The sequence below is a fragment of the Muntiacus reevesi genome, chromosome 2 (genome assembly GCF_963930625.1).
Source record: "Muntiacus reevesi chromosome 2, mMunRee1.1, whole genome shotgun sequence".
In the NCBI taxonomy this organism is placed as follows: Eukaryota; Metazoa; Chordata; class Mammalia; order Artiodactyla; family Cervidae; genus Muntiacus; species Muntiacus reevesi.
In genome coordinates this window covers 204,533,766-204,548,716 of record NC_089250.1, presented here as the reverse complement: position 1 = coordinate 204,548,716, position 14,951 = coordinate 204,533,766, and the positions used below count along the sequence as shown (strand labels likewise).

At 56.2% G+C, this 14,951-nt stretch overlaps 3 protein-coding genes across 3 annotated transcripts in view; 1 reads left to right on the top strand and 2 right to left on the bottom strand.

Annotated features, from left to right (window-relative positions):
- HIRIP3 (HIRA interacting protein 3) overlaps window positions 1-1,599 on the bottom strand; it is a 3,299-nt gene extending 1,700 nt beyond the window's left edge. Inside the window, exons 1-4 of the mRNA XM_065919297.1 lie at window positions 1,034-1,599; window positions 836-956; window positions 604-718; window positions 41-153 (exon numbers count right to left, since the gene is read on the bottom strand). Coding sequence (XP_065775369.1) covers window positions 41-153; window positions 604-718; window positions 836-956; window positions 1,034-1,098 — 414 coding nt within the window. The 5' untranslated portion in view covers window positions 1,099-1,599. The remainder of the gene's footprint in view (window positions 1-40; window positions 154-603; window positions 719-835; window positions 957-1,033) is intronic.
- Window positions 1,522-10,302, top strand: INO80E (INO80 complex subunit E). Its single transcript, XM_065924607.1, is given in 8 exon segments — window positions 1,522-1,844; window positions 1,846-1,893; window positions 2,049-2,119; window positions 2,299-2,351; window positions 4,999-5,077; window positions 5,175-5,286; window positions 5,664-5,780; window positions 9,430-10,302. Coding segments are annotated over 8 exon segments (735 nt in total). The 5' UTR covers window positions 1,522-1,811; the 3' UTR covers window positions 9,652-10,302.
- On the bottom strand, window positions 10,302-14,370 carry DOC2A (double C2 domain alpha). The gene is made up of 10 exons (XM_065924606.1): window positions 14,106-14,370; window positions 13,679-13,758; window positions 13,327-13,401; window positions 13,103-13,212; window positions 11,471-11,597; window positions 11,330-11,389; window positions 11,094-11,257; window positions 10,872-10,953; window positions 10,684-10,780; window positions 10,302-10,593 (listed from the first exon to the last, which is right to left on the bottom strand). Exons 1-10 carry the CDS (start codon window positions 14,368-14,370, stop codon window positions 10,448-10,450), a joined length of 1,206 nt encoding a protein of 401 aa, XP_065780678.1. The 3' UTR covers window positions 10,302-10,447.
- Window positions 14,371-14,951: the final 581 nt, after the last annotated feature.

Below are 14,951 nucleotides of genomic sequence, written 5' to 3'. Positions count from 1 at the left end.
GGTCCCTCTGCTGTTCTCCTCATTACTGCTCTCAAGTTGCTTTCTTTGAGGTTTGATTTGGACTCTCATCCTCGGTTGGAGTGACATATGCTGCCATCCCATTCTTGGCTGAGGGGTTGAGGCGGTCTGGACTGGAGGCTGCAGAGCTGGGCTCTGCAAAGTGGAGAAAAGAGAAGGTTGGGGACGGGTTCCCCCTGTCCCTTCCCCCTCCACTTGGGACAGGTTGCCTCGAATTCTGCTTTGATGGATGGAAGGAAGGATAGTAGGGAAAAGCTCTCAGTTTACCGTGTTTCTGGTTCTTGACTCTTGGGCCATGCGCCCTCATCTAAGTTCTTGGGACGTAAAAAACATAGCACCAAGTCATGTCCAACTCTTGGCGACCTATGGACTGTAGCCTGCTAGGCTCCTCTGTCCATGGGATTTTCCAAGCAAGAATACTGGAGTGGGTTGCCATTTTCCTTCTCCAAGGGTTCTTTCCGACCTAGGAATTGGACCAGGTCTCCAGCATTACAGGCGCATTCTTTACTGACTGAGCTACGCGGGAAACATAACATGTCCAATAAAAACTTTTTTTAATGAACCAACTATGCAGAAGGCACTAACCTGACTCTGAATTGAAACGGAACCTTTTTCTCTCTGGGTCACGGCAAGGGGTGGGAGACCTCTTCGCCTTTTTGCCAACGTGGAGCCTCTCTTCCTTCGCACTCGCTTCATCCACCTGTGTGTGCGTCAAGAGAGCCAAACCTATACCAGGAAGAGTTCTGCCGCACCCCTCTTAGGCCCCTCCTCCTTGGCCACCACCCCCGCCCGCGGTGGCCCAGGGTCACTCCCACACCTGCATCTTCAGCAGCTCCTCCTCCACCAGCCGCTTCAGCGCCTGCTTCTCCTCAGGTTCCAGGTGGTCGCGGCCCGCATGAACCAAGAATCGCCGCCGCACGATGGAGTGCGTAAGCGTGCTGCGGAAACACGTGTCAAGACGGAGTCCTTGTCCCGCCCCTGCCCTTTCCAACCCCAACTCCAACCTCCGGTGCACCTGAGGTCCGGGTGGGCCTTGGAAGAAGCTACGGGTGAACCCTGCATCTCATTCTCCCGCGCCATATTGCTCCACCTGATATTGGGCGGCTCCCGCCTTTTTTCTTCCCGGCCTCCGTCCAAGCGTTTGACAGGAGGTTGCGCACGCGCAGTGCCGTGACGCCGTGAGGCAGGAGACCGTTGCGTGTCGGTCGCGCGCTTGGACCGAATTTGCCAGACAAAACTTGTTTTTGCCGGGCAGTTGGAGGGTCTCGTGGCTCTTTCCTTTTCTTAGAAGGAATCGCTTTTTAAGGTTCTCGTTAGAAACCGATTCGGAGCCGGCTACACCTTTAAGTGTAACGTAATCAAACCGCGACGCTGCCTCCGTTCGTGGTCGCGGGCAACTAGGCCTCTGTGACTTTGAAAGACAGACGGAAAAGGGCGTCCTCGCCTGAAAACTAGGAATCTCAGGGGGGAATGTCTTCTTGTGACTTCAAATCGCTAAGCACATTTCGAATCAGTTAAGGGCGCCCTCCAGTGTCCTCCATCTTTGTGACATCACGCTTCGCTTCGGCGCCATCTTTCGCGAATCCCCTGGAAGCAACTTTCCTTTCCCGGTATTGTTCCGGAGAGCAGGTCGTGTGGTTAAGATCCCTGAGCGCGGGGCACGCCGGGAGTTGTAGTGCCAGCGGACCCAGCCCCGCCGATTCCCCGGAAGTTGAGGTGGGAGAGCCGGGCTGAACCGGCTCGGTGTAGCGGCACTGCGGACTACAGCTGAGGCGCTTCTCCCGGAGCCGGTCATGAACGGACCGGCGGACGGTGAAGTGGACTACAAAGAAGAAATACCGAAATCTGAAGCGAAAACTCAAATTCCTCATCTACGTGAGTGCGGGGTGGGAAGGTGGTGGGGAGTGAGGCCTGGCGCCGGTAGGTCGTCAGTTTACCTATGTGTAAAGGGAGCAGCGTGAGTCGTGGTCGGCTTCCAGGCCCAATTTACGACTGCGGTTGGCTCAGCGTCCGTCTTGCCCGTGGTACAGGAACACGAGTGCTTCCAGGAGGAACTGAGGAAGGCGCAGAGGAAATTGCTGAAGGTGTCCCGGGACAAGAGGTGAGACACGTTGATGGGAGGAGGGAAGCCAGAGGGTGGTGTGGCTCCTGTGGATCTGCATTCGGACCCCATCCTGGAATGGGCCACAAATGCATGAGGCCGGCTAGATGAAGCGAGGGCCCAGAGGACATTGCAGAGATGGGAATAACCACTCTTGTTCTCCTGGTCTCTTCCCTCAGTTTCCTCCTAGACCGACTTCTCCAGTACGAGAACGTGGATGAAGACTCTTCTGGTGAGCAAGGTCATGAAAAATTGGTGGAGGACATGCTCCTGGCACTCCAGCAAGTTCCCGGGCCCTCCCTTTAGGCCTTGGGGGCCAGGGCAGCCTAGTTGCTGGCCCTCCTCCCCTGCTGTTCTTTCACTGAAGTATTACTGAGTATCTGCTGTGTTTCAGACACTGAATTTTGCACACGGGATGCAGTGGTAACCAAGATAGACGACACCTCTTGGAGTTTGTATTCTAGTTGCCAGGGATAAGTAAGCAAAGAAGCAAATTAGAATTTTAGATTGGAAGAGAATAAAATCAGGGTTAAGTGTAGTCATTGGAATAGAGCCGGGGTTGATAAGCTTTTTCTGTGAAGGGCCAAGTAATAAATATTTAGGCTTTGCAGAACATACCACTTTTATTGAACCTACTCAGCTCTGCGGTGGTAGTTCGGAAACAGCTATAGGTATTGTATAAATAAGTGAACATGGCTGTGTTTCAATAAAACTTTATTTATAAGCACTGAAATTTGAATTTCATAAAATTTTCACATCATGAGATATCTTTCTTTTGATATGTCTTTTTCCTGACCAACAAGTTAAAATGTAAAAGCCATGCGTAGTTTATAGAGCATACAAAAGCAGATGGCAGGAAACATTTCAAAAGAGGGTCTTTTCAGGAAGTAATGTTTGCACTGGGACCTAGATAGGAAGAAACCTATCTTGTGAAGATGAGTGAGAGATTTCCTAGCAGAGGGAGTCACAAATGCAGATTCTCTGAGGTAAGACTGTACCAGGTTGTTTGAAGAGCAGAAGAGCTGAAGCCTAAAAAGCAGTGTCCTCAAACTTTTTGAGCACTGTTGACAATTAGTAATATATTTTACGTCATGACGAACCCCCACATGCTTCCTTACTTATAAGACAGAGTTGAATAAAACAACATTAAGATCACTCTGCAGTTCTGATACTTTTTAGACTGACTTTTTTTTTTTCCTCAGAAGTGTTAAATTAAATTTGTGATCCACTGTTAGGTTGATACCCACAGTTTGAAAAAGTCCTTGGAGAAGGAAATGGCAACCCATTTCAGTATTCTTGCCTGGAAAAGTCCATGGACAGAGGAGCCTGGCGGGCTGAAGTCCATGGGATTACATGACTGAGCATGTGTGCACGAGGGTGGAGGGAGATGGGTTTGTAGCAATAAAGTGGTAGAACTAAAAAAAGGAGAAAGAAAAAGCCCTAAGATTGGCCTTTGTGGCCAATCTTTTCTTTTTGTCATAAGCCAAGTCACATGCAATCACGTTTCCATGGGGTCTAGTGCAGGAATCGGCAAACAGCCAGCCAGGTTGCTTGTTTTTGTAAATAATATCTTGCTAAAACATACAGCACCCATTCATTTACATATTTTAGGAGAACAGTAGATGAGGTCAGAGAAGTAGACTCAGGGTAGCCCATGTACCTCATGGCAAAACATTCAGCTTTTATTCTAGTTTCTCATTGCTTTCCTGTTCCTTCCTGGAATGTCTTTCAGTTAACATCCTGTCAAGGGAGACTTCAGGATAGGCAGCATGAGGGAACCCAGCATGTTCATGGTCAGAGTGGGCTATATCTGAGAAGCAAGAACTAGAGATGTAAGCCACCTTTAAATCTCAGAGAAGCCCACAGTGTGGTGAGGGAGACACCCACATATGACACTGCCTGGCACAGCAAGGAGAGCCCTGACTATTGAGAATAGAGAGTTACGGAAGAATCAGCCATCCGCTGGGCCTGAGGGATTCTGGGAGACTTCTCAGGTTGCATTTAATCTGCTGCTTAAAGGATATCTGAGCAGAGCAAGTGGGAATCGTATATTTCACCTGTAAGTAGTTACTTGTTAAGTGAACCATGGGCCTTCTTGATAGAGACCCAACCTGGGGAATAACTTTCGGCTTTGAGAAAACAGGTTGGTGTGATGTATGAATACAGTGTGGTTGGGAGACCAGAAAGGTAGGTTGAGGCCATAATAAGAAGCATTTCAAATGCTGGCAGACCTCAGTAAGGATGTGATCAGTTTTACATTTTAGGTCATGCTGGGTTGGGGAGGACAGAATGGCAGGAGTGATGAGATTCCTGAGCAGGTGGCTTTGACATGGTAGCGGCCTGACCTCTAGTTGGAAGCAGTAGGTGAAGGTAAGATTTAAGGTGCATATTACCAGGAGCCTGGATGTGGGGAGTGGAGTAGAGGTAAGTGCTAGACAGCTCAGAGGCAAATAAGAGCATAAAATGGTCAGGAGCCGGAGGCCTGGGTACAAGCCCCAGTCCCACACCTTCATTTCCGAGTCTCAGGGACTGCATCTGGAAAGCAGAGGTGATGCTCTCCTCTTCCTCCTGTAATACTTCTGAAGACAACTAGAGGCAGCAAATGTCAAGCACCTGTTCAGAACCTGGCACATAGGAAATGCTTGACAAATATGTTAGCATGGTGGTGCCCAGCCAGGAATTAGGGTGTGAAGGGCATTTTAAGAAACTGGGGAAGCTGTGGGCCTCTCCACAATAGCACCTGTGTACCCCTCAGGTTCACCAGAGCCCTTCTGTAGAGTTGAGATTACACCCCTCTAGGGTAGATAGGGAACCCCCTCTGGGGTAGATAGGAAACCCCCCCTGCAACCTCCCTACTGACTAGCCCTTCCCCTTGACAGACTCTGATGCCACTGCATCTTCAGACAACAGCGAGACAGAGGGGACACCCAAGTTGTCAGACACACCTGCCCCTAAGAGGTGAGACGAGTCATCATTCTTCTCTCGAGGAGGTGGGAGATGGGGAGGGTACAGGCCACCTCTCTGCCTCTGACCCCCTCCCCTGTCCTTTCTCCAGGAAGAGAAGCCCTCCACTGGGGGGCACTCCCTCCCCCTCCAGCCTCTCCCTGCCTCCTTCAACAGGGTTTCCCCTTCAGGCCTCGAGGGCCCCCTCCCCATACCTGAGCTCGGTGAGTTGGGGTCAAGGGTGGGAAATGGTCCGATGCCTGGGAAAAGGTGGGCATCATTTGGGCAGAGGGGCCAGGCCTCAGGGTGAAGCCAGCCCAGCACCAAGGACCTCTGTCTGGGGGTGGCCAACAGGTGTCCCTCGGAGGGGTGTGAGTCTGGGCTGCCCGCTCCTCTATGATGTAGGAATGGGGGACAGGCATGACTGAGGAGAGCAGACTCCAGGACACAGTCCTGCTGCTGTCCCCTCCCGTCTGTTCTCAGGAGCCACACTCATCACCATCTCTTGTTTTTCCATTCTTCCTCCTGTTTGCATTTCTTCCCTCCACCCCCACCCCATCCACTCCATTTCCCATCTCCATCCCCTCACTCCTGCCTGCAGCTGGCTTCTCCCACCTACCCCCCATTCCCTTCTGACTACCTGGCCCTGCAGCTGCCCGAGCCCAGCCCCCTGAGGCCCAAGCGGGAGAAACGGCCCCGCCTGCCCCGGAAACTCAAGGTACCCTGTTTGGGGGACATTAGGGAGGGGCCAGAACGGCAGGACAACCATCTGAGGGAGGCTCAAGACGGCTCTAGGCTGGAGGCCTGGCCTAGAACCATGAAGGACTTACGTGGGACTGCTCCCAGGGGCCCAGCCCAAGGCTGGGTGCTGAGGGGTGGGTCCCAAAAGTCCTGGCTCCTGCAACACCAGTCAGGTCAAGCCCAGCCTCAGGGGATGCAGAATGAAGACTGCTGGGGGCCAAGCTCCTTTTCACAGGTGTTCTGTGATTCCAGGGAGCCGCCGAATCTAGAATGAAGTCAAGGTTGCACCACTTAAAAACCACGTGACCTTGACCCTCTAGGTCTCAGATTGTGTGTGTATGAAGGGAGTGATCAGACCACATGTAATCATCAAGAATTGTGGAGCGCCTCCTGTGTACCAAGCATTATTCTAGGTGCTGCAGATAGAGTAGTGAACACAACAAAAATTCCTACCTTCTCAGAGCCCACGTTCTTGAAGGGATAGGCGGAAAATAAGCAAGATAAATAGGTCACAATGTAGAAAAATGGATTCAGGTAAAGAATCCATCTTACAGTTGGGTGGTCAGAGATTTAAAAGGGAATGAGCAGCAGCCCTTTGGCAAGTGTTTCATTTAGGAAGGAAGCCAGTGTGGTCAGAGCAAAGTGAGAAAGGGTGACCAGAGTGCAAGTGAGAGAGCACCTGAGAGCCAAGGGCGTGGAGGGCCTCAGAGGCGCTGTAATGGTTTGGGCTTGTCCTGTGAGTGAACTGGGAGCCACGGGAGAAGGTGGGGCTAGTGGGGTCTGATCTGACTGACATGTTAAGAGCATTGCTTGACACTGCTGTGAATAGGGGTTAGGGGCAAGGTCAGGATGAAAGTGGGGAGACCAGTGAGGAGGCTGCTGCAGTCATTGAAGCAGCATGGGGAAGTGTAGAAGTCGATGATGGGTCTCTTTCAGAGAACGAGCCCTGGGAAGACCCGTGTGGGCTGTGAGAGAGAGGGGCGTGGATGGTGACTCCAGGTGGTTGGCCTGAGCAGCTGAAGAAGTGGAGTGGCCCTTCTGAGTCAGGGAGGACTGTGGGAGGAGCAGGTTTGGGAGGGAAGGTGAGTTTGGCTTTGGACATGTTGAGATGCTGTCTGGAAATGTGGACAAGACAACTGGGTAGTGTGAGCCTGGGCCACATGGGGTGCATATTTGGAAGTCAGGGGCAGGGAGGTAGATGGAGAGAAGAGGGTGGCACCTTAAGTGCCAGGAGAGATGAGGACCCGGAAGGCACAGTGCCCTTCCAGCTCTGAACCAAAGTGATATAGGGACTGGTGTGATGGCTCTCCTTTGGGTAGACTGTAGCCTCGAGACTCTGGAGCCAGAAGTGAAATGGGAGCCATGCTTGTGGTAGTCAGGAGCGTGGGTTCTGGAGTTTGAACCCCAGCCCTGTCACTTACTTCTGTATGACCGTGGCCTTTGAGCCTAGAGAACGAGTGACTGCCCAGATTGTTTTACTCTCCTCAGCAGGGTTTTTGCTTCTTGTGTGTGGGGCGGCTGGTGGAGAGGGCTCGGGCCGCTGAAACCTGGAGCAGAGGGTGGAGGGGTGGTGCAGGCTTGGCAGTTCGAGGCTCTGAGATTCTGGGTCCTAAAGCAGAGGTGTGTCAGGAAGCTACGTTCTAGACATGCAGGGCAGAGGGGCCCAGATGGATCACTGTACGTCGGGGAGAGGGTATATCAGGGAAGGCCTCAAAGAACAGGTAACATCTGAGTCCAGGGTGAGTGAGATTTGGGTATTCAGGCTGAGGCAATGGTGAAAAGAAGGCAGGAGTATGGTCAAAGTGTTGTTTGAGCTGAACCATGAGTGGTGAGGGGGAAGAACATTGGAAAAAAGATAGGGTGGGGTGGGTCGTAGATAGCTGGATGTTCTGCAAGGAGAGTGAGGGGTCACTGAAGCTTCTGGGTGTGTGGTGTGAGGAGATAGGAGGGGCAGGTCTGAGGAGGAGAGGGAACGCTGTGAAGACTGAAGCAGGTCAGTCAGGAGCCTGAGCCTCATCCACACATGCGCTGTGAGACTTGGGTGGATTGTTTGACTCTGGGAACCTCCACTTGCTTCTCTGTTCAGTGGGGTCCCTGTGAGGATAAAATGAGTCAACAGAGAGAAGACACTTAGCCCAGTGCCTGGCCCCTGGCAGGCCACAAATAAACATTTGCTGCTGTGGGTCACGCTGAGGAGGCCATGGAGTGAATCCAAGCAGAGGGGACTTGGGTAGGGACTCAAGAGGCTGTGACCAGAGGAGGGGACAGCTATGCCACAGGCCTTTTCAGTTGCGGGGGTGCATGTGGTCCCGTGTGTGCACATGGGTGCCTGGTACTTTGTGGGAGGCCACTGTGCAGAGCTGGCCTCCTGCCTGTCATCAGTCCTGGCAGACTCCTGTCTCCTGAGTTACAAATCCCCTCTGGCCCTCCATGCCACCCCAGGAACAGCAGTGAGTGGAGTGGGGGATGCCTTGAGAAGCAGAGAGTAGGTCCCTGGGGCCTGAATGAGTTAAAGCAATCCGAAGGGCCACCATGAAGACCACTGCCCCGCCCCTACCCTGGGGCCAGACTGGACACTGCCCAGTGGGAACCCGGGAGGCCTGTACCTTCAGACCTCTACTCCAAGCCTCTGTTCCTCTGGCCGATGACCTCTCCTCCCTTCCAGGGTGGTCAGAATGGTCAGAGGTCATTAGCAGAAGTCACCTGGCACGTAGTAGGTGTTCAGCTTGTGCCCACGGGCAGAGCCTGAGGCCCCCAGAGCTCTGGGGAGAATTCAGAAGGACGTGGGGCGAGGGGGCAGCTGGAGGGTTGAGCTGGACAGAGGCCACTTCCCAGCCTCAGCACAAAGCCAGACTTCTGACCCATAGAAAAGGGCGCTCCAGGTGGAGGGACCAGCCTATTCTTAGGCACTGCCTGTCCCCCGAGGTCCTCGAGTGGGGGAGTGACACGCTCAGGTCTGTGTTTTAGAGAGCTCACTCTGGCTGCAGTGCGGAGGAGGAGCTGGATCTGGGAGAGGCTGAAGGCAGGGATTCCAGTTAGGAGGCTGGTCCCATAGCCCAGGTGAGCTGAGAGGAGGGCCTGGCCCAGGCCAGTGGCTGCGGGGATCCCAAAGAGGGGCCCGTCCCAGACATAAGAGGTAGAAGCCTCACATTGGCGGGGGGGTGAAGACCTTGGACACCCTGCACTGCACCAGTGAGCCCCTCAAGAGGAGGAGAGAGAGGAGGCCAGTGGAGTCCAGCAATAAACCAGGTGCCCAGAGGCGGGCGGGCAGGCTCCTGACGCTCTGACCGCTACCACAGGGGCAGCCACGGTGCCTTACTGGCCAGGGCCAGGCCCAGCCTTTCCTTCCTGGTTTCCTGTGAGACCCCCTCCACCACCACCCTCATCACCGCCTCCATCACCACCCCTCACCCCCAGGCACTTGCTGATTTGAGGCTCTGAAAGGGCTGAGGTGGGGCAGGTTCCCTGACTCCAGCCTTGGCTGGCCTGGTGTGTCCACTGCCCCTTGAATGAGCTTTTGCCCCCCTTCCCTGGCCCTTAGAACTGTCTTAAGGGGCAGTGCCAGCCTCCTGGAGCTCCCAGTGCCTCCCTGATAAGCCCTCCCTGTGTTTCTCCCCCTGCTGCAGATGGCGGTGGGACCCCCCGACTGCCCTGTGGGAGGGCCGCTGACCTTCCCAGGCCGGGGCTCTGGGGCTGGGGTGGGGGCAGCCTTGGCCCCCCTACCCCCACCCAAGATGCCCCCCCCTACGATCCTGAGTGCCGTTCCCCGGCAGATGTTCAGCGACGCGGGCAGCGGGGACGACGCCCTGGACGGGGATGATGACCTGGTGATCGACATCCCGGAGTGAGCCCCTCTGCCCAGCCCCCTGCCCAGCCCCCTCGGTGCCAGCACACATGAGCCCCCAGCTTCCGCAGAGAAGTTTATTGATGCCCAGTTGCCATGCTGCGGCCACGGACACAATCAGAAAAGGCGTAAACATGCACGAATGTCCCCCAGAAGGTGGGCCCTCTCCAGGGAGGGCAGGAGTCCTGCCCTCACATCCCAGCCTGATCCAGAGGACAGTTATTTAAAGGAGTGGCCAGGGCCATCCGTCACCTCTCAGAGAGGCAGAGACCCTGCAGTGGCCCCCCGCTTAAAAGGGCAGCTGTACAGGGCTAGGTGTTGTGTGTGTGTGTGTGTGTGTGTGTGTGTGTGTGTGTGTGTGTGTGTGGTGTTTTTTAAATGAAGATTGTGTATTAAAGAAGTGGCTCTTTGTTTTTTGTCCTTTTTTTTTTTTTTTGGAAACGTTCTCCTCCAAACCCCGCCTAATCCGACCTCCTCCTGCAGGGGAGGGGAACGGGCAGCCCGGAGAGGCAGGAGAGAGAAGTGGCAGCCGGGGCCCTGGGCTCTGTGGGACCACCCGCAGGTGTGCTCAGGATGGGTGGTTTGCATATTTGCAGGTTGTAGCGAGTCAGGCAGAAGGAAGTTTGCATATGTGAATATAGATCTCCACAGTCCCTCACAAGAAGACAGACCCACACTCACGGAGACTCTCACGAAATAAGACAGGTAGTGCGGGGCGGGGCCTCCACCCCGTGTAAACGTGCAACACACTCGTGCGAAGGTTGGGTACTGGACCCGGCCCCAAGGGGCCACTGTGCCACTCAGGCTGAGGGCAGAGCCCCGGCCGCGGGGGGCAGCTGGCTGGTCAGAGCGTGCCAGCGTTCCAGGGCTGCATCTGGCTGCTGCAGACAGTCGCTCCAGTGCCTCCGGGCCTCTCCCCGGGCGCCTGGCCCCAAGGACACGCCACCTGGGGAGCAGCAGAGGCAGGCAAGATCAGGGCCCGGCTGGCTGCCAGGCTGCCCTCCGCAGGGCACCACCGGGCAGGCTCCTCCCTCACCGATGAAGTCGTTGGATTTGCCGATGTCATAGTCCCAGACTGTGACTTCCAGAGTCTTAGTGGCCAGAGTGGAGAGCTCCATATCATAGAAGAACTCCTGGGACAAGGCAGGCCACACCTTCCATGAGGCGCTGCCTGCCCCCAACCCCAACCCCTCCCACTCAATTTCTGGTCTCAGTCCCATTCACCTCATTAAATTCTGGGTTGAGAGTCTTCTTCTTCACGCATGTTTTATGCTTGGATTTCTTATCCACATCCGGCCTCAGGTACCTGCCAAGGAGCGGGGGAGAATGGGAGTCGGGGGTGGGGGGCAAGTAGGTCAGGGACAGGCCAGACCCCAGAGGAGGATGGGGCTGGGGGCAGGTCCCTGGGGAGGGGAGGACAGGCCTCAGGACAGGGCAGAGGCTCACGTCTTGACATAGGGGTCGGAGTAGCCGTTGACGTCCATGGCAGCCAGGTGGGCACAGCGCACGATGCCCACCAGCAGCCCACGGCGCCGAGAGCTGTAGCTGAGGCTCAGCAGGATGCGCCCACGCTCCTCCAGCAGCCCCGGCCCCTGCTCCGCCTGCTCCAGCTGCAGGCAGACACGGGGGTCAGCGGCACTCCCACCACCTCCCACCAGAAGCAGCCCCCACGGGTGGCTCACCTCCTTCAGGTAACAGGAGATGCCCCTCAGCGCCGCAGACATGGAAGAGGGTGAAGCCAGCTGAGGGGGTGGAGAGAAAGTTCTGGAAACCTGGTCTCCCCTGGGCCCCCTTGCCGTGGTACCCCACCACCCCACACAGACCGGGACCTGGCGCTCGAGGCAGATATTAAAATGCTTCTTCTGTGAAGGCTTGAGGCGGCGGAGGGGTACTCGGATCTCCCCAATGAACTCGTTGTGGCTCAGCTTGTCTTCATCACAGACGGAGATCCTGGTGGGGAACTGCAGGGTCAAGGCCCCCTGGGGTACCTGAGCCCCATTCCAAAGTGGGAGAAAGGTCCCCACCTGAATTCTGAGCACCCAAGACTGGTCCCAGCTTTGCCCTCAGTACTCTGTTGTTAATTGCTCAGTCGTGTCCTACTCTTTGCGACCCCATGGACTGTAGCCCTCCAGGCTCCTCCGTCCATGGGATTTCCCAGGCAAGAACACTGGAGGGGGTTGCCATTTCCTCCTCCGGGGGATCTTGCCAACCTAAGGGTTGAACCTGGGTCTCCTGCATTACAGGCAGATCCTTTACTGTCTGAGTTACCAAACCCCTCACTTGTAAAACAACTGTCTCCAGCACCGGGCCTGGAGCTTGAGGAGGATGCTGTGATGTGCCTGTGCCTCAGCCCCTCGCTTTCCCTGCCCATCAGGACCTGCTCAGCTTGCTGAGGAAACCCTCACAAATTTTGGGAACCTGTCCCCTCCCCCCCTACACACACATAGCTGCCTCCATTCAGGGCCCGGGGACAGGATCCAACTGAACGTGCAGAGGCTGTGCACTGGTGAATATGGGTCACGAGACCAGGACGTCAGAGCCAGAAGGGCCTGGAGGGGCCTTGCGCAGTCGGACCAGGAGCCCACCCCTCCCCTGCTAGAGCCCTTGTCCTTTACTCTGTGGAGCAGGAGCCAGCCTGGGAGATACTCATAAGCCCAGGAATTAATAAGTACTGCTCTGGGACTTCTCTGGTGGTCCAGTGGCTAAGACTCCATGCTCCCAATGCAGGGGCCCTGGGTTCCATCCCTGGTCAGGGAACTGGATCCCACAAGCTGTGACTAAGATCAACTGAGACCTGACAGAACCAAATAAATAACTTAAAAAAAAATTCTGCTTTTACTTCTATCCAGCCCCCTCCGCAGCCCCCTGCCCTGCCTTCAGCTGTGATGCTCTGGAGCAGCTCTGTCCTGTAGGGATGTTCAGTTCCCAGCTCTGCCACATAGTGACCACATGACCTTGAGCAAGTCACTTAACCTCCCTGAACCTCATTCCATTCCTGTCCCTTGAGACCTCACTCCTTAGAGATGTCAGGGAGACGCAGGCAGCAGTGGGCTGCGTAGGTCTGACTTGAGTCAGGGACTCTGAGAAGGCATCCCAGTGTCCAGGGAAAGACTGCAAGAGGAGGCAGAGCCTTGGATGATGAGTGGGGTTCAGGCCAGCAGAGAGGAGGCAGGAAGAAGCACAGCAGACAAAGGTCGGGAGTGAAGAGCCCTTGTGAAAGGGCAGTCCTTGGAGGAGCAGTAGGAGATATTTGGGGGAGGGAGGTGGCAGGAAAGTCAGGGAAACATTCTGGCCTGCTCCTGAAGGGGGTGGGAGCACCCCCTGAAGGGGGTTCTGGAGCATCTTGAGGGCTTAATGGGAGGTGACTCAACCAACCGAAGAAGGTTCCAATGATAGCTGTCCCCAAGGAGATGCTGAGCTTGAATGCTCGGGACTGGGGATGATGGACCCCTCACCTGAGCACCTTGTGCGTGATGTCATCAACCGTGATCCCGCTATACGTCAGGTCCTCGTTCCACACGGGATTCAGCGTGTTCCTCTGAGTCTTAGTTTTTAGTTTATTGGCCTTAGGTGAGGGGATGAAGGATTCACAGTACATGTCCCCCAGACCCACAGAGGTGCAGAAGGTTGGGAACCCACAAGCTGGGGGGACTAGGGGAGGGGAGAGGCCAGCCAGTACCTTGCAGGCTCCAGGCAGCAGGTGCAGCTTGACATAGGGGTCAGCCAGGCCATTGAAATCCATGGGCTTGAGGCCCTGGGGAGGACGAGAGGGAAGACAACTGTGAGCTCCCAGAGTGCCCACCCACCTCCCCTCTCCCTCTCTGTCTTTCTACAGCGTGGACACTTAGGGGCTGGAGGGGAGGAGCAGGAATTAGGCCTGGGGAAAGGAAGGGAGTGGAGAAGGGAAAGGCTACTGTAGTATGCTGGCCTGGAGAATTCCATGGGCACAGAGTCGGACACGAGGGAAAGGAGAATGGAAACCCACCCCTCTCAGGATAGGAGACCAGCAGGGGGAGGCAGGGAGTACCCACCTTAGCCCTGAGGATACTACAGTGCAGAGTGCAGGAAGCCTGGTCGTAGAGAAGGTCAAACTCCAGCGTGCCCAGGGCGGCTGGAGGAAGAGAAGAGCTCACCTGAGTGAGTGCGCCGTAAAGACAAGGTGTGTGTGAGAGACGGGTTGTGCGCCAGCTGTGAAGGTGTGTGCGTGTCTGCGGCTGTCAGCCCGCGAGCCTGTGCGCGTCTGGGTCCCTGGCTGGGCTGCAACTGGGGCTGTGTGGGTGGTTGAGTGTCTCAGCAGAAATATTGAATATTGAGCCTTGCTGAAGCTGTAATCTCCACTCCGACTGCAGCTGTGGCAGCAGTGCCCGCCGCCTCCCCACCCCCAGCAGAGCCCAGGCCCTTCCCACCAGCCTGGAGGCCCCCAGGAGTGCCCTGGGCCCTTCAAGCCCCCAGACTCACTGGTATCATCCGAGTCGTAGCTGTCCACCTCGGCTCCCTCCTCGGGCGTGGTGGCCCCAAGGAGGGCCGCCGGGGGGGCCAGGGCCAAGGGGGCCAGATGAGCAGGGGCCTCTCCGAAGCCCCCGCCACCCCCTTCGAGGCCGGGACCCCGGCGGGGGAAGTAGTCGGAGATCTGGCGGATGGGCCGGATGGGCCCCGGGCACACGTTGATGGCCATGTGCTCCTGGATGTTGATGGCCATGCGGTCGCCCCTGCGGCCCCTCATGAAGCACCCCTAGCTTGGGGAGGGAAAGAGTGTGAGCCCCAGGCTGGCTTGAGTCCTCAAACCTCCCGTCGGCTGGCTGAGGGCCAGGCGGCAACCGCTGGGGTCTGAGGGCCCTCACTGGCCTCCCTTCCTGGGTGCTGAGGGAGAGGGCAGCCTGTGCCAGCCGACAGGCAGTCAGGAGGCCTGGGCCCTCCAGACCCTGAGCTGTGCTCCCCCCGGGGGCCAGGCTGGCAGCCACTCCCGGAAGAGAGGTCCTGGCTCCAGCTCAGCCTTGCCCACCTACCTCTAGACTGTCCCCTGTCCTCGTCCCAGCTCCTGTCCCTCATTCTGGGCTTCTGTCTGCTCTGGGCCCTGCCGACCCCTCAAGCGGCCCCCGTAGGCTCTCTGAGGCTCTGGCCATCCTTCTGCACCAGGCACTGGTCTGGTCTGGGTGTCACCCGCCCCTTAGGTTCTCACTTCCCACAGTCCCTTCATTCAACCTCAGGGTCTGCCTGCTGGCTGGTCCCCCACCCTCTGCGGCCCAAGGTGGGGACCCCCACCTCAGATGCTTCCTCCTGAGGTCGGATCTCCAGCGGAGCCAG

Bases quoted from the DNA above. Each gene is read 5' to 3' on its own strand.
- DOC2A (XM_065924606.1), bottom strand. From the start codon at position 14,370: ATGAGGGGCCGCAGGGGCGACCGCATGGCCATCAACATCCAGGAGCAC. The intron at 13,402-13,678 runs GTGGGTACTCCC...CGTCCTCCCCAG, and splicing joins GTAGTATCCTCAGGGCTAAG to GGCCTCAAGCCCATGGATTT. The intron at 11,390-11,470 runs GTCTGTGTGGGG...CCACCCCCTCAG, and splicing joins GCCTCGAGCGCCAGGTCCCG to CTGGCTTCACCCTCTTCCAT.